Source organism: Calypte anna, chromosome 4A (genome assembly GCF_003957555.1).
Source record: "Calypte anna isolate BGI_N300 chromosome 4A, bCalAnn1_v1.p, whole genome shotgun sequence".
NCBI classification, from domain to species: Eukaryota; Metazoa; Chordata; class Aves; order Apodiformes; family Trochilidae; genus Calypte; species Calypte anna.
In genome coordinates, this window is record NC_044248.1 from 28,433,738 (window position 1) to 28,458,371 (window position 24,634).

The 24,634-nt window shown below is 40.8% G+C and overlaps 1 protein-coding gene across 1 annotated transcript; it reads left to right on the top strand.

The window, feature by feature from the left end:
- The first annotated feature begins 1,564 nt into the window (after positions 1–1,564).
- MFAP3L (microfibril associated protein 3 like) lies at positions 1,565–22,531 on the top strand. Its single transcript, XM_030450222.1, has 3 exons — positions 1,565–1,725; positions 14,055–14,456; positions 17,688–22,531. Exons 2-3 carry the CDS (start codon positions 14,174–14,176, stop codon positions 18,551–18,553), a joined length of 1,149 nt encoding a protein of 382 aa, XP_030306082.1. The 5' UTR covers positions 1,565–1,725; positions 14,055–14,173; the 3' UTR covers positions 18,554–22,531.
- The last annotated feature ends 2,103 nt before the right edge of the window (positions 22,532–24,634 follow it).

Here is a 24,634-nt window from a genome sequence, read left to right on the forward strand (position 1 = left end):
ACAAAAGAAGCCCCTGCTGCCAGCAGCCCTGATGTTCCTAGTACCTGTACCACTCCTGACCACTGACTGAATCCATGTTCAACCACTGCAGCCATGACTGCTCTTCTTGTACGTGAGGTGATGGGTCCAGTTGCCCAGGCTCTTGGCATAACTCTCCCTGGAGTGGGTCTTCCTCTCCATTTCTGAACCCTCTGTTGTTCTTCTTCTTCGGCTTTCCCTATGCAGGCTGGAGACCTGTCTTGATGTACACTATAGTGCAAGTCAGTGTACACCTCCCCCTTCCATGAGATTTAGTCCTAACCCATGTTCTTCTGGCAGTTTCAGCCAGTGCTTTCTCAGGGTAGATTTAAGTTGGACATTAGGATTAATTCTTCACTGTGATGATGCTGACACACTGGCACAGGTTGTCTGGAGGAGTTGTGAATACCCCCTCCCTGGAGGTGTTCGAAGCCAGGCTGGATGGAGTTTTATCAGCCATGTCTAGTGGGAGGCATCCCTGCCCCTGTGGCTGTGGGGTTGGAACTAGATGATCCCTTAAGGTCCCTTTCAGCACAAACCAGCCTGTGATTCTATGATTCTGTGATCTTATTACTCCTCCTAGGAGCAGAGAAGCTTCAGTTGCTACTGCCCTGGAAGCAATCAGAAGAGGATATGAAGAGCAGGGTCCAAGTGTGGCTATAGGAGCATTACAAATATCTGGAAACAAAGACCTCCATGGTTTAACACACTGTCCTTGATGCTCAAATGCCCTTCATCTTTCTCTTCTGCTATCACAAGGTCAGGAAGTACAGGAGAATGGCACAGGACAGACTGGCATACACTAAATCCTGTCAGACTCCTGCCTACAGATGCTCGCATACATCCAAAGCAATTTTTAGTTGCTACACAGCCTGCACAAGTAGCATCAACCACATTCAAGCAGTTTTGCTCATGCTAAAAGTCAGCTTTACTCTCTTGTGACAGAGCTCCTAGATACCTACAGAACCAGCGCCAATTTCTCTCAAACTGGGTGTAAATAGGAGCTGGGTGCCATAATCCCTTTACGAATAAAGACCAGCGGGTAAACCACGCGTGCCATTGCTCTGAAGCCCGGCATTTTGATTTTCAAGATAATCCGCACAGGTTGGGATTGTTTCCCCCTGCTGCAACCCTTGCTCCTTCAGACATCTCGGCAGGGATGCGATGACAGGCTTGCGCATCCCGTCTGCCGAGTCTGCGCCGGCCGGCTCGTGGCAGCGCTGCCGCCGCGCCACAGGCTCTGCAAGGGCACAGGGGACTCTCGGGGGCGGCGGGTGACATCCCCCGCCGCTCCCCGTCCCCACACCCCCCGCTAGACTGGCAGCCGCCCTCTCGTTTCACACCCCGCCGCCTCGCCTCCCGCCGCCGTACGTCCCTGCAGCGGCGCCCGCCTTGCCCCAGCAGCCCCAGGCACTGCCACCCGCCGCGTACCCTCGCCGGGCCCCGGGGCCGCCCCCCGGTCCGGCCGCGAGCATGCTCAGTGCCGCCCTGACCTAGTTTCCCCTGCCGGAGCCGGCAGCGGCGGAGTGGCGGGCATCGCTGCGGCACAGCGCGGTAGGGCACGGCACGGCACTGCGGCGGCGCCGCCGCGCTCCGCCCGCGGCTCCGGCTCCGGCTCCGGCTCCGGCTCCGGCTCCGGCATGGTGCTGCGCGGGGCGCGCTGAGGGGCAGGGCGGCGGCGGGTGACCGGGAGCAGCCGGCGAGCAGGTGAGCGGGCGGGGCACGGGCCGCGGTTCCCCCTGCGGGCGGCCGGGCGGGCGTCCCGGACAAGCGCTGCCCGCCTGGACCGGCCGCGCCGCGCCGCGCTGCGCTGCTGGCACCTGCCGCGGCTGGCGGCCACCCGTTCACCGGCCCCGGGCCGCGGTGGCTGCGGAACTCTCCGTCCCCGCCGCGATGAGCGCCGAAACGGCCGCGCCGCTCCTCCGCCAGCAGCCCCGGCGGAGTCTAGAGCGCCGGAGCGCAGGGACGGTATCCGTGCCCGGGGGAGGATGGCGAGCCTTCCGCGGCTGTCGTCGCCCGGCAGTTCACGGGGAGCCCGCCGCAGCCTGCGGTCAGGATGCTCGCTGCTGTCCCGCGCTAGAAAGGAGAAAGGGAGGTATAAATTCAGCGCACAGGCCGTTTCAATAGTGCTGACTTCGGAGAGCTTAAATTGTGCAGCTAAAGATTTAAAATAAAGGCTGTCTCCAGATATTTAATTACCCTTTTATTTTACAGGATAGTCTCATGAGTTAAAACTCAATTTCAGAAGTACCCCGAGGGAACAACAATTTTAAACTTTAGCACAGTCTTGCGATAGCTATCAAATGCCGTTTCTTAACGGGGCAATTCTAACAGCATACAGTGAGAGAGTCTTGTAAGAGACTACACTGCCTAACCGTCCTTTTTCACTTGTTAAATTGAAGCATCTCAAATGGAGCTTCTCTGATAACTCTGCTCCGGAAATAAAAGTACCAACAGTGTAAACCATGCAAAAATCTAAATGTGACCTAATTTGATATGTTTTTACCTGAGAGACTGTGAAGTTATTTCAAAGGGAAAAACACAAAGGAGTTAAAATGTAAAAAAAAATTAGTGTTCTAGGCATTTAGAGCCATTACTTTATGGAAGAATTTCTCTCTTCACCGAAGCAGGATAAAATACAGCAGTTCTCGTTTCAATGGAGATGATGTTTGCATGGTAGGAATCTTTGTCTGACTTAGTATGTACAGTTAGCAAGAGCATTACTGATGTATTTGTGGTTGATTTAGTAGGAATCCTTTTCTATTAGAAAACCTTGTCATTTAGACTGCACTATGTCAGCATCAGTTGATGTTGAGCACAGCTTACGCAGCTGGAGTGTAATTGTACGCTTATTTTTTTCTGGAGATTTTTGAAATGGTCAGAGGCTTAGGCAAACAGCAGAACATCCACACAAAAATAAAGGCTTTCTTTCTACTTAAATAGAGAGATATGTGGTTTCATCTAAGGCACGTTTCCCATCCTGAAAGCTTAGAGATAAAATCAGTTGCTCTTAAAACATTTAACACATTGTGGAAGCATGGAGTGAATTCTGAAGTGATGTGTATTGTACAACTCCATTTGCCACCCTGCCCCATCCCTTTTGCCTCCTTGCCATGAGGCAGGTGCTCTAATAGGGAGGAGGGGGATGGCTTTGTCACAGGAACCTGGTTAAACTGTATTCATCACTTTAGCCAAGGGGAGAAACAAAAAACAAAACAAAAGAAAACCAATCAACAGGAATATGCAAAGCCACCCACATACAGTTTAGAGGAAGGTCACATTTGTGACACCATGATGTGGGTGCTGGGGGTATTTCAGTAGAACAAAACCAATCCATCTCCATTTCAGTTTTTGCCTAGAAAGTTTGGAATGTGGGTACTGACATTTCTTTTATGGTTTAAACTTCTTGCAACTGTAAGGCACTACTGAGATTTGGGTGCAGTTTTTAACAGGGAGAATGAGCTTGCCAGGACCTAAACTAACTCACACCGAGCTCTGGCCAGTGGGATCTATTTTCTGTCAGCAAGTTGCACCTTAACTAGACATTTTTGCAGGCACAAACACCTGTGATCCTCATTTGAGATATCCTGGACTATATTAATGTGTCACTAGAAGATTGTGGTGTAAGGCTAAGCTCCTGGATACTTGCTGGAATTCTTTCCTTTCTGCGATTCTGAGCTGCCATCCGTCCATACAGACTTGTGTTCCTCTCTGTAGTCTTAATATTTTGTTATTTAATTCTGTTATCATCTAACATCTTAGAAACATAATTTCCAAGACAATGAAGATGCTGTTACTCTTTACCACTTACTATAATTAAAATAATACCTAGCAGCATTTTAAAGCATTGTATTTTCCATCTTTCAAGAAGGCTGCAAAGGGCATACAAATTTGTGCCTATTTGTGTCAAGACAGAGGAGTTCAAACAGGTTTTGATTTAGCTATGTAAGAAATTTTGGTAGTGGACTCTCTTATTTCAGAGTAAAAGTTATTATGATGAATAGTACCTGTTTATCACAGACAAGGAACTCTGCAGATGTGTGTAAATACCATGGTCTGGAAGAGGACCATCATATAGGGAAGAATAACCTACCTAGCCCAAACTTAATGCTTAGTTGACTTAAATCCACCACTCTTGAGTTTTATACCAATAAAAGGTTTCTGCTGATGTATTTAAGACACGCAGAGCCAGGGCATGTATATGTGCACTGCTGTGTCATGTGTGTGACTATGTGATGCACAGAAAGAGCTAGCACAACAGTCTTCATTTGCAAGGTCGAAATTTCTGTAGAGCACATGTCTAATAAAACAAAAGCTGGGCTTGAAGAAGCCTCCACTACCAATAGCGTAGAATCTGCTTTATGATCTGGGTGGCCCACAACTCAGTAGGCCATTTCCACCACAGTACCTGACTTGATTAAAAACAGCAGGCTTCTTCACTAAATATAAAACATCTTTTATTTTCAGTCATTGAAAATCTCCAGGAAAGAATACCTTAATTGCTCAGTTTGTATAAAAATGCTCATATGAACTACAACTTCGAGTTGCCTGAGTGGTTTTGCTACTTCAGTATATTTCACAAAAGTTTATTCAGTACAGTAGAGATACTGTGACTGCAAGAGCTGTGACATCAAAAGAGAACTTTTCAGAGGTCTGGCGTTCTTGAGGTACTTTTAAATAACCTCTCCAGTAATTACCTACCTATTATTTTTAGGTTGGTGGATTAGTGTCTCTGCTCACAGAAGTGAGTGGCATGCACATCAGACCAGTCAAAGACATGGTTAAATCAACAGGTCCAAATATTTAAACTGAAGGGAGTCTTGAAAGTCTCTAGGACACCAAATGCTTGATAGTTTCCAATATCGAGACCTGAAACTTGATGAGGAGTTATCCTTATGATGCACCTCCTTAAGAGGAGCAAAACTAGGGGAGAAATTTCAAGTAAAAATATTCTAAAACATTTACACACTGATAAAGGCAACATGAAGAACTCCTTCATTGTACCACTATTGAACAGAATAGCATGTTCTTCTTTCCCTGCACCAAAAGTCTGGATATAGCATTCATTTTCCATCACACATATAAACTGTGGAATCACCTTATTGCCTGGTGCTTTCTTGCTGCTGTTTATTGATACACTATGGAGCCTTGAAACTAGTAACAATATTTACAGACACCAACTTTACTTTGTTGCCCCCTATGGTGTTGGATGTGTTTAGGGCAAATTACTTTAAAAGATATTAATTATAAATTTTACTTGATTTCTGGCATTAATAGCACAATAACCTATAGCCCTTGAATTTTCCTTTTTTTTTCTTTTGTTATCATTTGGCTCTCTGCAAAACAAGTTGACAAATAGTTGCCTGCAATAGCTTAGCAGTGCCTACAAAACATAAAATAAATTTATAGGCTTGTTATGATTTCTTTTAAACAGGAGTCCTAGAAAAGGGATTCTAGTTGCCACACTGACAGCCGTTCTTGTTCACTGCCTAGGGCCACGCACTCAGAGGACAATGGATACACAGAAGACCATTAAGTCCTCACTTTCTGCATAAACCATTATAACCTATGGTTTAGATAGATTATTGAGGGTAATATATAGAGGTAGATTATATAGAGTGTCTCCTGATTCTTCCTAAATTCTCAGACTTTTTATTATCTTGTGGCAAGGGACTGCAGTCTAGTAATTTTTAATCAAATTTTTTCCTCCCACTGCCCCATCTTTTACCTCATTTGTCTCATTTCAGTATTATGAAAAGCAGTAAATACATATGCCTCAGCAGTCTTCTCTACACCATTCAATATTGTGCATATTTTTAATTTCTCTTTTTACTCATCTACTCTTTGAAGTCAGTAGTCTGAAAGGTTATCTTAGTCTGTCATTGAATCTTACTTATTTCTGCTTTATTCTATTTGAAGATTAGATTCACCATAACTGAGAATACTCTAGCTTCAAGAAGCCAGACCTGTCAGCAGATAACAGCTCATGAGCTTTAGAATCTAACTATCTACATGTGGGGAAAAAACCCAACATTCGCTATTGCAGATGTCCCAAGTAAGTGATATTTCATTAGTTACCTAGGCTGGAAATAAGTCCTCTCTTTGTGGTGGAAAGGACTTATCATTGCACTTACTTATCACATAAGTACAATGAAAATGGTCAAATATATTTTTCTCAGGCTGTGGACAACACTCTCAGCCTGTTTCATTATTCTGAAATACTGCTACTCAAAAGTAAGAAAGATTATGAAGGGTATCATGAAAGCAGTTTCCCAGCATTCCATGTAGAAGTTTTTAATATTAGCTATATTTTTTTCACATTGACTTCTCCAAGGCAATTCTTGAATTTCTTGAGTATTAGGGTTTCTTTAGGTGGGAAGGGGCTCATCCAACAGTGTAGTTTGCTCAGATTGTGTCTAAGTCATGTTTCGAACGTCTCAAAAGATGGAGATTCCACAGCCCCTCTGGACAACCTGTTGCAGGGCTTGACTGACCTGCTTAAAAATGTTTTCATAACTAATCATAATTTCTGCTGTTTCAGCTTGTGTCCCTTGTATTTTCACTGTGCACCTCTGAGAGGAGCGTGGGTCTGTCTTGTCTGTACTCTCCCATCAGGTGGCTGAAGGCAGCAAGTGTGTCACCAGGTGGCTGAGCACACGTGTCTGGGGCAGTACTGCACAGCTCTGACAATTTTCTAAGAGAATCCTGGGCAGCTGAAAGCAGCTGAAACACCCACATAACTGGGAGGTGCTGCCCAGTTGGGAAGCCCCAGTCTAGATGTCTAGAAGGAATCCCATCATTTTGTAAACATCATCAGCGTGTCGCCTATTCAACATAACCAGAGAAGCAGAAAGCTATAAAATTATGAAACACTGGAATCCCTGCAAAGATAATGAAAAGAGCAGCTCTTTCAGCCTTAATATTTTATTGATTAGCAAATTACTAGAAAAATAAGTCAGAAAGTTTCTGATAGTTGTAAATCACTAACATTTCATCTGTTTGTCAGGACTCTAATATCTTAACTTTTCAATATGTGGTTCTCTCTCTTAAGTCTTATAAAGTGGCAGTGAGCTTCCCACCTTCTATATACGTAGGTTCTTTCATTTGCATTTCTGTTCCAATAAAACCTGTTGACTTTTTCTCACCCTGTAAAGGCATTGTCCATGGAAACTAGAGAAGGACACAAGTAGTTTTTAAATAGTAAGGAATTAGGTTTTATTTCTATTTTTTGTAGCATCACCCTTGATAATTATTTCTAGAAAATGAGAACTAGAATGAAAATTATTTAATTTCCTTGGTAACTAACAACCCATGCCAGATGGCATTGGGATGCTGAAGCTATAGGAACATAATGTATGCCTTACACAATAAGCTGGCTTCTTGTACCTCATGTCTGATTTAAGTAACCTCACAGTTAATAGGGTTGCACATTATTCTGAGAATAAGAACAGGCCAGTCTTCCAGAATTGAGAGAGCCAGGAAAAGGTATGCATCACTGCTCTCCTTTTCTATTCTTCTGTGCCTTGTCATCATGCTCTTATGCACAAAGGCAGTACTTATGAACAAAGCCTGTCACCCACACCACAGTAATTTTCCTTGGTGGCAGTAGTACTGGGAAGCAAATTCATCTGTGACATGCAAGAGGGAAAAAAAAAAAAAAGACAATCATAAAATATCTCTGAGTTGTTAATGTTCCTAGCCAGTCTGAGCTGTAAATGTCTTCTGTTTAGATTGATGCTTGATTTTGTATAGAGAAGTTTTAACCTCAGTTTTTGTTGCTGTCTCACATAGTTAGGAGTAATACCACCACCCTGCAGGTGTACTTGTTCTGGTGAACATTCCAGGGAACTTCTGTGGGTAGAAATGCATAGAGAGCATGGTAGAGCTGCTGTTACTTAGAAGACAGTCCTGTCTGTAGTTCCCTCGTATGACTTGTGCAGTTTTCCTCAGAAGTTAATCTTGTAAGCAGTAAATCCATTACTTCCAGATACTCAGTTTTATACAGTTTGGGTTGGGGAAGAGAAAACCAAAACTTTAATGTAAGGATGCCTGGCAACCATCTTCCAGTGGCAAATGTTGCTACAGATACAATCCAACAGGGTAAGTTATCTATATGTATGCTCTAGATGATGGAAGAGAGTTTGGGGGTTCCTCTGATGCCACCTTGGGATGTAAGCTTGTCCTTGACCCTTTTCCTTGGGTGGAAAAGGTAGTTCAGAATAGCCAGGGATGTTCTTTTTCCTTTCCATGCACCACAGTTTTAAAAAAATAAGTCTTTTATTGGTAGCTCATGTGCTTTGTGGGTGGGAGAAAGGAACATTTGTATTCTTTCCATGACCAGAAATTCAACATTTTTTTATAGTGATCCTTTTGTGGAAAAACTGTGTTCCTACAGAGTGATGCTCAGTATTGCTGATGTCGTTCTTTTGCATGCTTTGTTACTCTCAGTCTTGAGAAGTTATTACAAGAATCTTTGTTTTAGTCTAGTCAATCTAGCTTTCTCTGACTTAGAGTCAAAATGTAAGGTTACAATTTTGGCTGCCTTCATCAGGTTTATCATGGGCACAGCTAATTACCACTTTTCATGGCCAAGATCCAGGGTGACAGCTCTATGCTCAGTTCTCCAGTATTCTGGATTCTCTTGCTTCTTGCCAGAAGTGGGCAGATATCACTACCAGACTATTTCTGTCTCCTTAACCTTTTCCCCATTTACTGGTGTGATTGAATCGGAACCCGTTACATCACTTCTGTTTAACAAAGCAGCTGGCTTGTTTTCCCTGATATCCTCAGGCTGCTATTGTGCTGTCAGCAAAGCAGTAGGAGAGAAACTCGGGAAATCTCCCTTTGAATCAGTCTAGTGAGAGCACATTTTCTTTACTTCCCGTGCTCTCTCTCTGCTTCTTCTGCTTTCCTAATCTGACTCCAGCATTTTTGGTTCTGCCCAACAAGTTAGCAGAGTGTCCTGGACATGCAGGTCCCTGCATGGCTACCCTTTAGCTTTCTTTTGCTGCGGGAGAACAAGAAAATCTTTGTTGGTTTCTTCCATTTTTTTGTTCCCACTAACAGTGCAGAGGACGGACACCAAAGAAAAGATTCCCTGTCACTTCCTAGTTTCCCTGGGAACATTTGTCTAAGCTTGAATCTTAAAACACTTGTTCTTCAGGGAGATCTCTCCCTGACATCTCCATCATACTGAAGTGTCTATCAAGAGCACTTCCCTGAATGTCATGTGAAAGCAGTAGCCACCCTTTCCAAACATTTTGCTTTAAATCTGCTGCCTGGCTATTCCTCATACTAGCCATGAAACTTACTTATTTCAGGCAGAAATGCATCTGCAGAGGTATTCAGTGTTTTCTTAATATTCTTCATTCCAGGAACAGACATGGGAAGGTACCTTTCCAGGAGTGACAGGAGTGGGTATGAATCTTCCAGAGTAGACATAAATTATTTGGCTCTATTTATTAATATTTACTTCAGCTATTTGTGATTCAGTTCTGTACCAGAGTGAGAGAATCACTGTTGCTTTCAGCCCTTTGACCATGTTACGAACCAGTCACATATGTTACTGCTGCACAAAGGTAGTTTGTGCTTTCACAAGCTCCGAGTTAAACACAGGTAGCCATAAAGAATCAGCTCACTTCACATTGTCACTGCCATGACATGCTTCTGTAGAATCACAGAATCATTTGAGTTGCAAGGAACCTTAAGGGATCATCTAGTTGCAATCCCCCTGCATGGGCCAGGACACCTCCCACCAGACCACATCACTTAGAGCCCCATCCATAGCTTCTCTAGACAGCCTATGCCAGTGTCTCACCACAGTGAAGAATTTCTTCCTCATATCTTATCTAAATCTACCCTCTTTCTGCTTGAAACTATTACCCATCATCCTATCACCACATATCCTTGGAAAATCTCCCTCTCCAGCTTTCCTGTAGGTCCCTTAAGGTACTGAAAGGCCAGTATAAGGCCTCCCTGGAGGCTTCTCTCCTCTAGAGTGAACAATGCCAACATTCTCAGCCTGTTCTCATAGAAGTGCTTCAGCTCTCTGATCACCTTTGTGGTCTTCCTCTGGACTCTCCAAGAGCTCCATGTCTTATGCTGGGGCATAAGTACTCAAACTGGAGTCTCACGAGAGTGGAGTAGACAGAGAGAATCACCTCCCTTGACTTTGTGATGTAACTCATGTTGAGCTTCTCATCAACCAACACCTCCAAGTCCTTCTCCTCAGGACTGCTCTCAATCCATTCTCAGCCCAGACTGTGTTTGTGCTTGGGATTGCCCTGACACATGTGTAGAACCAAGCATCTGGCCTTACTGAACTTCAGGCAGTTTGCATGGGCTCACTTCTCAAGAATGTCACAGTCCCTCTGGAGGACCTGCCTTCCCTCCATATGTCAACCACACTACAAAGCTTGTTGCCATCAGTAAACTTGCCAAGGGTACACTCAATCCCACTTCCCATGCTACCAACAAAGATGTTTAACAGCACCAATCCCACTACCAGTGCCTGAGGACTACCACTCATCACTGGTTTCCACTTGGACATTGAGCCGCTTATTGCAACTCTTGAGTTCCACCATCCAGCCAATTTCTTATCTACTAACTGGTCCATCCATCAAGTCTACATCTCTTCAGTTTAGAGACAAAGATGTTGTTCAGGAAAGTTTCAAATGCTTCGCACAAGTCCAGCTATATGACATCAATTGCTCTTCCCTTATCCACCAGTGCTGTAACCGCATCACGGAAGGTCACCAAATTTGTCAGGCATAATTTGGCCTTAATGAAGCCATGTTGGTTGTCACCAGTCATCTCCTTATTTTCCATGTGCCTTAGCATAGTTTCCAGGAGGATCTGCTCCATGATCTTGCCAGGCACGAAGTGAGACTGGCTGGCTGTGGTTCCCTGAGTCTTCTTTTTTTCCCTTTTCAAAACTGGGGTTATGTTTCCCCTTTTCCAGTCAGGGGGAACTTCCACAAACATCCATCCATGGCATCCCTGTGCTTTAAGGATTTAGTTCAAGGGCCTTGAGCTTCCCAATACACTGTGGATCTTCCCTCACAGGGTTTCTGTTCACCTGCAAGGGTGATGCTATTTCTTTTCCTTCTGGAATGCAGATTGCTCTTCATACTAACCATCCGTTTTTATTACTGCTTATTTTTATGGCAATCAGAAAATACAGTAGGCTCAAATATAGTAATAACAAGCTAGAGTCAGTAATTAGCAACACAAAGCTTAATCAATTTATGTTGTTCTTTTGCCCTTCCCATTGTCTTAATCCAGGCACTCTTTGTTCCTGCTGCCTTGCCAGGAAGCGTGACGTGTCCGTTGGCTTTTCTGTATGGCGCAATGCAGATCTATAACACTGTACAGAAACATTTTATGGAGTGAATATGTGTAGCCATAAAAATGGCTGTCTCCAAGCTTAATGGAGTAGCAGAAATGAGATGTAAATAGTTACTGAAGTGAATAGGCAGAACTGAAGGATTTTTTCCAAAGCACATATTCACACAGACTCTATGTGTACTGAACTTTAAAGGCGCAGGCTCTACACACTTTGCATAACTGGGAATGCCTAACTCCTTGTTAATAGAGCTTAATACAACAAATGATATTTGCATATTAATTTAAAGTAAAAAAAAATAAATTATTCTAGCTTTTCAAGGCAAATATTTCCACATTCAATAATTAGAAAAACAGAGAAAAAATAGGGAAAGGCTTGGAGTTGTGACAGGCATCCACTCCATGCATGCAGCTTATCTCAAAAAACCCCAAAACATAGCTTGTCATTTCTAGTAATTATTTGTCCTGCAAAATGGAGGAAAATCTTTTGTTCTTTTAGTAAAAGTTATATCTATGTGTGTGAAAACAAGTTCATTGCTTTAGAGTGAACAGTTGATAAAGAAGAAAACAACCTAAGTCAAATATTACCAGTGAAAGACAGTAATGTTGTCTTTCATTTTTCTAACAAAGAGTGGCTGGAAAGCTACCCAGAGGAAAGGGACATGGGGGTACTGACTGACAACTGTCTGAATATGAGCCACCAGGCCAATGGCATCATGGCTTGTATCAGAAATAATGTGGCCAGGAGGACTAGGGCAGTGATTGTCATAGTGCCCCTAGTGCTTGGCACTGTTGAGACTGCACCTCAAATACTGTGTTCAGTTTGGGGCCCTGCAGTACAAGATGGACATTGAGGTGCTGGAACATGTCCAGAGAAGGGCAATGAAACTGCTGAAGGGTGTAGAGAACATAGAAAACTAGTCTTATGAGGTGTATTTGAGGGAACTGGGGTTGTTTAGCCTGGAGAAAAGGAGGCTTGAGGGGAGGCCTTTTCCCTGTCTACAACTACTAAAAGGAGGTTGTAGCAAGGAGGGAATCAGTCTCTTCTCCCAAGTAACAAGTGACAGCACAAAGAGGAAATGGCCTCAAGCTGTGGGAGGGGAGGTTTAGATTCTATATCAGAAGAAATGTCTTCACTAAATGGGTTATTAAACACCGGAATAGGTTGCACAGGGAGATAGTTGAATGACCATGCCTGGAGGTGTTTAAAAGCTGTTTAAATGAGCTGCTTAGGAATATGGTTAAGGATTGGACTGGGCAGAGTTAGGTTAATGGTTGGACTTGATGATCTTAAAGGACCTTTCCAACCAGAATGATTCTGTGATTCTGTGAAAGAAGAAAAGCAGGAAGGGGATTGTTTATTTGTTTTTATTTTAGTGTTTCCTCTATGTATGGAACTTACTTAACCTTGTCAGCATTTTCCGTGCTAGGGTAGTTGAGTTACCATGGTGTCAACCAGATATTTAATAACATTGAAATGATTTTGCAAGTGAGGTGTTCATTTGGGGAAAGCTTGTTAGGCAGTTACCTGCATTTGGATTCCAGGCAGGTTTCTGTAACTAAATATATTTCACAAAATTTTAGTTATTTACCTTAGAAACATATGAGTAAAACCAATTTAGTTAGATATTTTGATGAGACTTTGACATCATTTGTGGCCCATAGACTGTGAGTGAAATTTCCAAAGGTGCTCATTTCACAGCCAACATTGTGCAGTCAGTCAGTACTGAATGTCAGTTGTGTTCAATGGGCACATAATGAGGACAATAGAGAGCACATTTGTAAACCTCCCTCCTCTGTCCACAAACTGAAATCACTGTATAAGAAAGGGCTTACTGTAGATGATTAGTTGAGGGAAAATATTGTAGTAAATACAGGCAAAAAGTATACAGGCAAAATGTTTAATACCACATAAGGAATGAAAATATCACATAAGGAATGAAGTCCCAACTTCATTTGTACCTCAAACACACTTTACCCATAATTATGTCACTGGCAGCTATTTTTCTTTCTAAATCTGCTCTAAAATTTACAATGAAATTACTTTATTGAGTACTAAATATTCTCCTTCAGTAATATTCTTCCACTCTATGTTTATCTCAGAAAGCTTAAAAAATGCACTAGCTTAAGAAAAGTGAACGGACTAAGATGTTTTGCTGCATGTGCTGTTGTATTTGGACAAAACTGTGTATATTAAGGAATCCAACATCAGTTCCAAAAATCTTTCATGGAACAGTTCATTCTTGCACCATGTTTCACAATTCACATACAGCCATGCATGTGACAGAGGTGTAGCACTAAACTGGTAGTGACAACTTGAATGTGTTGTACCTTTGTTTTTCCTGTTGATTTTACAAATGTTAAAAAAAAAAACAAAAAAACCAAAAAACCCAAAAATCCATAGACCTTCTGGCATAGAAGCGTAGCTGCTGCTGTAGCTAAATTGCTGGTAAGTGTCTAGGTGATAAAAGCTTTCTCCCACGCCTGCCATTCTGAACAACACTATTGTCAGGATAATGTATGCATCTTTTTCCAGTAAGAATAAGGACCATGATAACGTTAGCATTTAAATAAGACACTGAGATAATGAGTGTGAAATGCATTAATGGATGTGTCACTATTTTAAAAGAGCACATTAATGGGTTGTTTATATGCGCCATCTCATTGTACTTATTTATGTATTTATTTTATAGAATATTTCAAACATAAAATTGCACGGATCACACTCTCCTGTGACGTCCTCACCTGAAGAGTCTCTGCGTTCAACAGAACAGCCCAGCTCCCAGCCAGTTGCATAAACCCCTGAAGGAAAATGAACATATTGTACAGCCACTGCTTTTTGTACTTTCTGCCTACCACACGCCTTGTCATCTTATTAGCAGCTTTGACAACTGCTGAGGATGTGACTAATAGCACTTTAAACCGCACTGACATGAACATAGGATCCGTGCCTGTGGTAATCTCCCACATTGACCATATTATAGTCAAGGAGGGAAGTAGTGCCTTGATTGACTGCAATGTCCAAGGTAGTCCTAGTCCACATTACAAATGGTACAATTCCAATGGGCGGCTGCTCCATGAAGAGGAGAATAAAGGTGAGATCTTAGTATTCTTGCTGATGTAGTCCAGAGACACTTCAGATTTCCTCAGGTTGACTAATAACCTGAACTTCATGGCCTGACTGTGGTATTTTCCTCCGTGAAAATATATGAAAGCCCAGTGGCAGTCATAAATTTGTTGTGTGCAACTTGGAAGAAAGAATAACATTTTTTTAATGTCTTATTTGTAGCAATGCATAGCAAGAAACTGAGGCCCTTAGAGAAGGTGTAGACAGGCTTCTTTTAATTGGTAGACTTGTAGGTTTTTTTCCTGTTTTCCATTCTGTCCTCTTTCATTCTTCTCTGGCCCCCCAAAAGACTAAAAAGCTATTTTCCAAAGCAAAGGATGATTCTCTTGACATTTGAGAATAGTTTTTTGGCGTAAATTCAACACAGCTAACTCCCTGATATGCCTGCTGTCTTTATGCATAGTGCCATGGAAGGGTGAGAAACAGGAGATGTGCTGAATGACCAAGAGAAAAACCTATATAGGGCATCATTCAGAAGGACAGACAAGTTTGAGCCTTTCTGGCTTTAGTTAAGACTTCAGTTGTATTTGTCAGAGGCCTTAATTACACACAAGCTTCTTTTCCTTAAATGGAAGGTTTGGGTGATTATCCTAATCTTCTTGGGGGAAGGGGAGGAGGGGTGGAAGGTGTTTTGCTCATGTAATCCTTCTATACTGACTGCTTTGTTCACAGTATGATGAAATAAACTCATAGTTATTCATACTAAATGCAAGATAGCTTGCCTAACTAAGAGCTGACCTGAGGGAGAACTCTGCTATGACAGAAGTAATGATTGACTCTGCTGGATGTGTAACACCATAGTGTATCTGTAAAAGCTTGCTCCGTAACTGGTTATATTTTACATTACAGTGCTTTTTAATTTCCTGAATAGAGCTAGAGAAAGCAACTACTTTAGCTAGTAAGCAGAATTTCAGATACAATTTATGCAGTCATGGGAACATACCGTGATTAGTGCACTAGAGTGTTTTAGTAAGTCTAACTGAATTTTCCCCCTTTAGTTAGTCATCTAACTTTAAATCTTTTTATAGTCAACTGAGAGACATAGCTACTAACCCAAGTACTTAGGGAGGTAAGCAAAAACTTTAACCAAATCAGTAAAAATTGCAGACTTAAAGTTTAACCTTAAGTTAAACTTCCAACAGTGCACTTCTTTCTTCAAGAAACTCTTCCTTTAAGAAATGTCTCCTATCATAAAACCTTTCTTTACTGTGTATATAGTTATGTTGAGTATAGCATTTAATTTTTACCAAAACCCAGTAATGATACCTTTTCTAATCATTATTTTCTCATTAAGCTTATATTGTCTATCAGGATCCACTGGCACAGACCCAGTCATTGCATCACAGTTCAATACCATAATGTCATTTCTAACAGCTAGAGCCAGGATACATCACCAAGGCATCTTGTCATTTTACAATTAATAAAGACCCTATTTACCAACAGTAAAATTCAAAGAAAAATGGAGAAGCGATGACTCTGTATTTTTTTCTTACTCTAAAGGTAGATAAAGAAGACACTGACAATTCCTCTGTTTTACTTTGAATTTGCCTAAGCAGCAGACTGGGTTGATTTTTTTATGTGAAGGTCTGCTTTAGACTGAGTTTTTTATTTATTCTATATTTTTAAATTTCAGGCAAAATGATTCAGCTGTTTTCAAGAATTAAACTAGTGTTTCAGCTAAGTTAAAAAATTCTAAGAGGATAAAAAGATGGAATTAAGAACTGTCCATAAAGGAACTGAGGCAGTGATCTTGTGGGAATACTTTCTACATAACCTTCTGCTGGACATAATATAGAAAAAATTAATTGGATAATTCATGTTTAATTGGAAAAATTTTCAAAATGCTAAAAGCCCATAACTATTCTGAATTAAAGGCGTTTTTTACTAATGAGTTTCAGAATAGCCCACAGATTCTTCCTTGAAAAAAATAAAGTAAAAAAACAGAATCATCTTTTTAACAAAGAAAGACCTTCCATCAAAAGGATAAAATAAATGTAGAAGCAAGGTATAAATCAACCTGTGGCAGGACTGCAATACTTGCCTTATGATCTGCATGCACTGCAAATGGGTTTTGCCATGTTTAGTCCTCTAACTGCAGATACTGTGTCCTTGCTCAGCTGCCTTAATAGACTTAAACTGCAGCTGGTTAGACTAGGTTTAAGGAATACCAACTTTCTGATAGTAAAGATCAGTGAACTCATTAAATTCTTTCCTGTAGAAGTTTCTTGAAATTCCATTACTGCCATCAGCAGACACCTGTTGGGAATGGCTTGGGATTGCATTGCAAAGACTGAAAAAGTTGAGTCTGCCAATGAGCAGCAATATGTATTAGATGATCTTGTTGGCTTACATCAGCCTATGTCATTGTTTTAAAAAGAACTCTTTTGCATGACATCGTCCTGTATAAAGTTTTTGCAAGGCAAAGAGGCACTCCTACACTTTCTGGCTGTTCTCTGCACTATGTTAGCACTTTCAAGTGTGTGTTTACATATAGGAAAGAATTGATGCCAGGCTTTCCTGTTGTAGTTGAATAATGTTTTTATAGCAAAGATGCAATTTAATAAGTCAAATCACACCAAATAAAGCAAAAATGCACATCTTCAGCTCTTAAATAGTAGCAATTGTTGAATGAAAAAGAAGTTCACTTGAGGAACTAAAAATCTAATTAATTTCCCATATATAGTGGAAAACAAACTACCCACCTGGATCTTAAATCACTTTAGCAGTGATAGGAGCTCTGGATTTCAACATGCTGTTTCACACTGAGTTTAATGACTAAATTATTCTGCTCTTCCAGGTCCAAAGAATATGAAATGTATTTGTACAATTACATGTAGATATCAATTATATTATACTGACAGAAGTGACTCCTAAAAATAACAGAGGTTCCATCATGGTGGATAGAAGCTCATACTGGCAAACAAGATGTTCTAATTGGTCATGGCTCTTCTCTTTCCCATCGATTGTACTCCTACTGTCCTATTTCCATTTTTAAAAAATCATATTTCAAAATTAGTTTCTGAACACCTTGGAGGGCAGGCAGTGTAGTATATGTTGTCTGAAATTTTAGGATTTTTAATGTTTATATTAACAGAATCATATGAGATGCTGTAACAAAACATTGAAAATAACCCAGTTTTAAGAAAATGCATTGTCATGGAACAGAATTCTTCTAACTAAATTACTCTCTCCTTTCCAGCAGGAAAATGGTGGTTTCTTGACAATGGGCTACTAAACATTACCAGCGTGTCTTTCGAAGACAGAGGTAAATACACATGTGTTGCATCCAATATGTATGGCAGTGTTAACAATACTGTGACATTGAGAGTTGTTTTTACCTCCGGAGATATGGGAATCTATTACATGATTGTCTGCCTTGTAGCTTTTACAATTGTTATGATACTGAACATTACTCGGTTGTGTATGATGAGCAGTCATCTAAAGAAAACAGAGAAAGCAATCAATGAATTCTTCAGAACAGAAGGAGCAGAGAAACTCCAGAAAGCCTTTGAGATTGCAAAGCGTATCCCAATTATCACTTCAGCCAAAACGCTCGAGCTTGCCAAAGTGACCCAGTTTAAGACCATGGAATTTGCTCGCTATATTGAAGAGCTTGCTCGGAGTGTACCTTTGCCACCTCTCATCATGAACTGCAGAACTATAATGGAAGAAATTATGGAGGTTGTTGGTCTGGAGGAGCAAGGGCAGAATTTTGTACGGCAGACAGCAGAAGGCCAGGAAACCACTGAAACAGATGAGATGTACATGATTCCAAATGCTTTGAAGCGCAGTGACTCTCCCACAGCTGACTCTGATGCATCCTCACTGCATGAGCCACCTAAACAGATTGCAATAAAGGTATCAGTTCACCCATTGTCCAGAAAGGACTGCATGGACGGTCAGTCACAAGAAAGCATGCAGTTGGACACCAAGGAAGAAGACCCTCCTCAAACACCAGCACTTCCTGCAGAGCCCCTTCCTGAGCCTGCTGCTGAACTCAGTTCTGATGACACAGCACTGGCAAATGACAAAAATACATGTGTTATATATGAAAGCCATGTATGATAGTTTCTCCTGAATCTATGCATAGCAGGAAAATCAGGTGGAGCTCTTTTAAAAATACATATTGTACTTGCCGCTAAGCCTTACCAGGAGACTATCATAGCAAAAGCATGTATGTGGATTATTTGGCACTTTCTTCTTGGTTTGACTTCAGTGTACCATGATGTATGGCAGAGTAATTGCTATTACATTAATATTAATTGCTCTTTTCAATTAGGAGTATTTCCAAGAAACATTTACCTCAGCATTTCCTACGTTGAAGTCACCTGTAGTGGCCTCTTGGAAGTCATTGGTAGTCTTTGCTGTAGGACACTTGAACTTACTAAACTTTAAACTGCTTTTCATTTTCCTCCTTCACTCTTATTTCCATCTGTTGCATTCTTGCTAATATTATCTTGTGAATCTGAAATATTGCCCAAGAGGCAGCACTTCTGTAGCCAAATAAAATCCTGATAGAACCCATTTACACAGCCTGTTTGTTCAGCTCCATTGTGATTCAGAGGGCTATTAAAGAAAGTTAAAATGTCTCCATGTCATTTAAAATCACACTGCTTAGGCACGTGGGAAATAGTTTTCCTTTTTCCCTGTAATAAAGATGCTAACAATTGTTTTTTTCCTCATAGAGAAACAACTCTGAGTTGTATTTTACAGATGAGAAAGCCTGTGAACATCTTACAGACAGTTGCAGTCCAACTGTCATGGAACAGAAGGGTTCTCTGCAGAGAAGGGTTTTTTTGCAAATATTTGAGCATTTTTTATTTTGCCAGAAGTTTATATGGAACACAGCTGAAAATATGCAAGATGTCTTGTTTTGTAGCAATTTGGTAGGAGTAAGCATGCACTACCTTTCTAGATGTTATGCAGGTTCCTTAAGAGTCCTGCAAATGGAAGTAATCAGCTGATGACAAGGCTGAAATGGCAGAAGAACCTTTTATTTGGTTTCTCAATTTTTTGCAGATTTTTATTCTGAAGATGAAGCCTAAATTCATCTTTAAGCATGAGTTGGAAAGTGTGTCATCCAAACTAAAAACAAAACAAAAAAATATAGTCAGGTGTCATGTGAAATTACAATGACCATCACATAAACTCAACTCTCTTATGATTGCTTTGGTATTTTAACAGCCTCCTACCTATGTAGGATGTTTGCTGCTTGAGTACATGAGACTCTACCACTGTAAAGCTTTAATGATCACAGCAATTGTGGCATTAAAAAGGATCAACAATTATGCCAGAAATTGCCAGGAGTGGAAGGGAAGTGATAATTTCTATTACAGACAGACAATAAAAAAACCTCCAAATTAGTCTGGAAAGATAGCACTTGTATGTGGAGTTTGTGTAGGACAAATGGCATCTTAATTACCTGACACACATTTACTTTGGAACTAATGAACAAACTATCACCTTATCATTTTTAAGGACTGTAGTGTAAGTGTAGATACTCAAACCTGGAATCAAGTATATTTCAGAAAAATAAGTCACCTAGACCTATGGCAAAGTGATCTGTGGATGGCTCTGGAGATTCACTTGAAGCAGCCACATCTACACATTTACAATCAGGTATATTAAGTGCACAGGTAACTGAGACCAAACACAGTCAGTGTTGCAGCTGTGTAAAAAAAGCCTTTGGTAATGAACTGAAGTTTTATGTCAACTTCCTTGTGTTCCTCAGAGAGTCACTAGCAGTGTGCTACAGGAACATCCCAAGCTATGTAGGTGATACAGAGAAGGCTCTATATTTTCCTTTACATGGTTATTAAAAAAATACCTATTTAATAACAGACTTTAGATTTTGCAACTGACTTGTGAAAAAGAAAGAATAACAGCATGTAGTTGCCTGATGTACATTTCTTCTCACCACAGTTGCAGGCATCTATACAAAATGCATATGCATAAAGGAAACATGAAAGGGCAAAGAAAGTATTTTCGTGAAGCAATATAAGTCTCAAACACAGGCTAGATAGAATAAAATAAAGAACCTCACTTCAGACCAGTGCAGTTGAAAATACTTCTGATGCAAACTGTTAACTTCTTGTCTGAGTCCATATTGTTTTTTCATTATTAACTTTTTACAGTAGAGATAAGACTCCTTCATATATTCACATGGTGATTGGTACCAGGCAGTTCTGATCCTGACTGCTGCCCTCAGGCTGTCCTCCAGCCTGTTTATTATTTGTTTATTGAGAAACATTTGAGAGCAAACTATCCCCATAGGCTTTTTTTTCGGTATCTCTGTGTAAACTTTCTTGAAGGTTTAGATTATTTTTTTTCCAAAGGTTGCCCCCCAAGAACATGTCTATGAAATAAACACAAATATACATTGCACATCATGTATGAACAATGGATTTTTGGATTTGATGCATGTAATAGCTGTAAAGCTGAATTTCTGCAGTTGCAAGGTCAAAGGGAACCTTGGCTTTGCTGGAGCTGCATTTACTCAGAAAGAGGAGTTCAGAGGTAGTCAGCATGCTATAAATTCTTCAGATACTTAGCTTTGTGGTATTTATGGAATAAAAGTAAAGCAGCACTGTATCTGAAGAAAATACAGATTGTAATGGTTCTGGTAACGTATTTTAGCTGTTTTCATATGTGCTGGTCAGTAACTTTATGTATCAGCTCTTTACACGCTTGCAGGCACTTCCTTTGTGGGACACAGATGGGAAGCAAGACCCCATCTTTCCTGCTCCTGACTTATTGGCTGTGCGCTTACAAATGATTCTGTCCTGCAGTATTTCTTAGGCAATGGCTGTTTTATGGTGTAAGAACACAATCAACAAATACAAAATTAAACATGGCTTGAAGAAAACATTAACATTTGCATTGTTACGTATTTTCATGCAGCTTAAGCACTTTGGGGATATTACAGTGATCTGTTCTCATCATTGGACTATGCACACCTTTTGTTACATTTTTCTGTTTATCATATCACCAAAAACTTATGGTTTTTAAAATACTCAGCATCTGCAAAATCCAGTCCAACTAAATTTGTGCTCTAAAAGCATAAGGAACACCAAACCAGGCTTAGAAAGGAAAAGAGATTTGCAAGATGCATTTACATAATTTTAAATCTTTTTGCCAAAACTTCATGAACCATGACTAGATTTCTGCAGCATGAAAATCGGGATCATATTTGAATTTTACACTTATTCTTTTTTTGCTAAATATAAGACCATAATAATCAGACTACTTGAACATAGTACTCATTATCTACTTACTCACCATTTTCTTTTTTAACAGCATTTGTTTATTGCTGATCTCTTTTTGTTCTCTGATTTAGTATGCTTGTGATGAAACCTACTTTTCAGTCATTTTTTGAGGTCATTGAAAGAATTTAAAAGAATCCATATATCAGCATTTTTATGCAGGTTTAATGGTATGAGGTAAGGCACAGCAGTTTGCTCCTGTGCTTAAAAAATTACTGGATAATTGTAAGACTTGTAGAATGGCATACATAGGCAGATGTTGATTTTTTTTACAATCAGTGCCTGTTTTATTCTATTGTACATACTATGTCAGTTCCTTGATTTGCAGTTACCTTTTGACAAAAGTACTGTAATGTATAACCAGAGCTTTCTGACAGTCAGCTTGATTCAGATGAATTAATTCTGAAAAGTGTTAACAGTGTTGAATTTTAAAAGTTTTTATGGAGTATCTTGGTAGCATGCTATTTAAAGAGTCGGCCTCTTAAGTATGCCATACTTAGTGGGACAAATGAAAGCTTCTTAGATGCACAGGAAACGCATGCACTAAAGTATCTTAAGTTATGTTTCATATATTATGAGATCCTTTTTGATTTTACAAGAAATGTAAGACAAATATGAATGTGTTCTTTTGAGAAGCAGTTACTGTATTTTAATTTAAATAACTGTTATGATTTTATAGTTTGCAGCCATAAACCACAGAGACCAGTTCATGCTGAAGTGGCAAAATGAAATGTGATCCAGCTTGTAAATTTATCATTGTTTCAATAAAGAATTTGCACAGAGTATATCGAGTTTGTACATGCTCTGCAAGATGATGGTTTTCTAGTAAGAGTTCACCATAGCTTCAGTTCAGGTGGAAGAAAAATTTATCATTCATTGTACATCTGCTATTATTCCAGAAACTTTCATCAACAGAAACATCTATTTAACTAGAAAGAAAGTTGTAATAAACCAGGAAAGAGCTGTGTCATTATTCAGGATATAGACCCAAATGTTAATTGGTGCTGTTACCAATAGCCTATCAATTGCTCATTTTCACTTTGGAAGCATGTCAGCACTTCCAGTCAGTGGATGTTTTTGTCTACTATTTCCAGTCTGAGCCCTGTCATGGGGCCTTGCAAAAGTCTTGCTTGCTGAGGAAAGGCTGAGGGAGCTGGGGGTGTTCAGTCTGGAGAAGAGGAGGCTCAGGGGAGACCCCATCACTCTCTACAACTCCCTGACAGGAGGTTGGAGCCAAGGGGGAGTCGGTCCCTTCTCCCAGGCAGATACCAGTAAGACAAGAGGGCATGGACTTAAGCTCTGCCAGGGGAGGTTTAGGTTGGATATTAGGAAAAAATTCTTTACAGAGAGGCTGATCAGGCATTGGTATGGGCTGCCCAGGGAGGTGGTGGATTCTCCATCTCTGGAGGTTTTTAAGAAGAGACTGGATGTGGCACTCAGTGCCATGGTCTGGTAACCACAGTGGCAGTGAATCAAGGGTTGGACTTGATGATCTCAGAGGTCCTTTCCAACCCAGATGATACTATGATCATGTGAAAGTAATTGTTTCTTGTCCCAGAGTACCAAGACAAAATAAAAGTGTGGGTTGCCATACCCACCCCCAGTCCTTCATTCACCTGAAGAAGATGAGCTGAAATGGCTTTCCTGTCCCAAAGCAGCTGGACTGTATCACTCCCTAATAGTGTTCAGCAGAATTAGTTGAAGCAGGCACTGTAATACCATGTCCTGGCTGTGCTGGTGCTACACAAGTAGCAGCCAACGGCAGTCACTGACAGAGATGGAGTAGAGGGGATTTGCCCTTTCACACATGAAAGGTTTCCATTTGCCAGCTGTCTGTTCAAGGCTGAAAACCATAGCCAGTAGCAGGAAACAACAGATATTTCTGGTTTTAACTCTGCATTAATGGGGCTAGGATATCAACAGTTTATTTACAAATACCGACAAAAAAATAGTGACGGGGTCAAAAACTGATCACAAAAATGGAATACATATGGTGAGAACCATATGCTATTTTATTGTCTCAGCATGGGACCCAATCTCGCTGCAGGGGCAGTTTGATACGCTGTGACTTTTTTTATATAGACCAGCAGTACTTCAGGATGCTTCCTCCAACTGAACTCCTTCAGGAGCTTTGTTGAAGCATCTGTCTGGAAGGCAGGGTACCACTAAACAGCTAATGAAACAGACTGCCCTCAGTCCCAGTGCTTCTTAAAATGAGATGTTTATTACGTGGAGGAAATTATCTTACATCAGTACCACAGAGGCATTCCAAAACTAAAAGCTGCTGTTGGGTTGTATCTCCACAGAGCCAAAGGTGGGAACACTGTAGGGGCCTCTGCTCTGGTACTAAGACTGGAGCCAGGCAGGGCAGTGGATAACTCTGGGCTGGTACCCCAGGTATTTGCCATGCTACAACACTGCTTTCCCACAGGACTGAATGTTTTCTAGCCCATATCCTGTACAAGTGCCTGGAATAGCCAGCTAAGAGACTTGAGAATCAGTTCCTTTCCAGCATCCCTTTCTTCTGTCTCTTTCTCTCCCCATCTTACCCTCCTGCACCTTATCCCCACAAGATCTGCAATGCTGCTTCTCAAGAGAGAACAGAATGAAGTTAGTGGTCAGGGCAAGTGTTTCTGCATTCCAAGCACCTCTCTCCCAGATTGACCTAAGACCCAAATGGACTTTTCTTCCACAGCTGTTACCAGGCTTTAATGCTTTGTACTATGTTTAGCTCTCTGGCTCCCAGGCCCAAACTGAGTCATTATATTCTTAAAGGCTTACATGTAAATCCACAGTATCATGTATAAGTCTGTAAATTGATTAAAGACAATAATACAAACTGAAGATAAGTTATCAATTTCTTATTAAAAATCAGAATGTATGG

Excerpts from the sequence above, each read along its gene's own strand:
- MFAP3L (XM_030450222.1), top strand. The coding sequence starts at position 14,174 with ATGAACATATTGTACAGCCACTGCTTTTTGTACTTTCTGCCTACCACA. Across the intron at positions 14,457-17,687 it reads CCATGAAGAGGAGAATAAAG|CAGGAAAATGGTGGTTTCTT; the intron begins GTGAGATCTTAG and ends TCTCCTTTCCAG.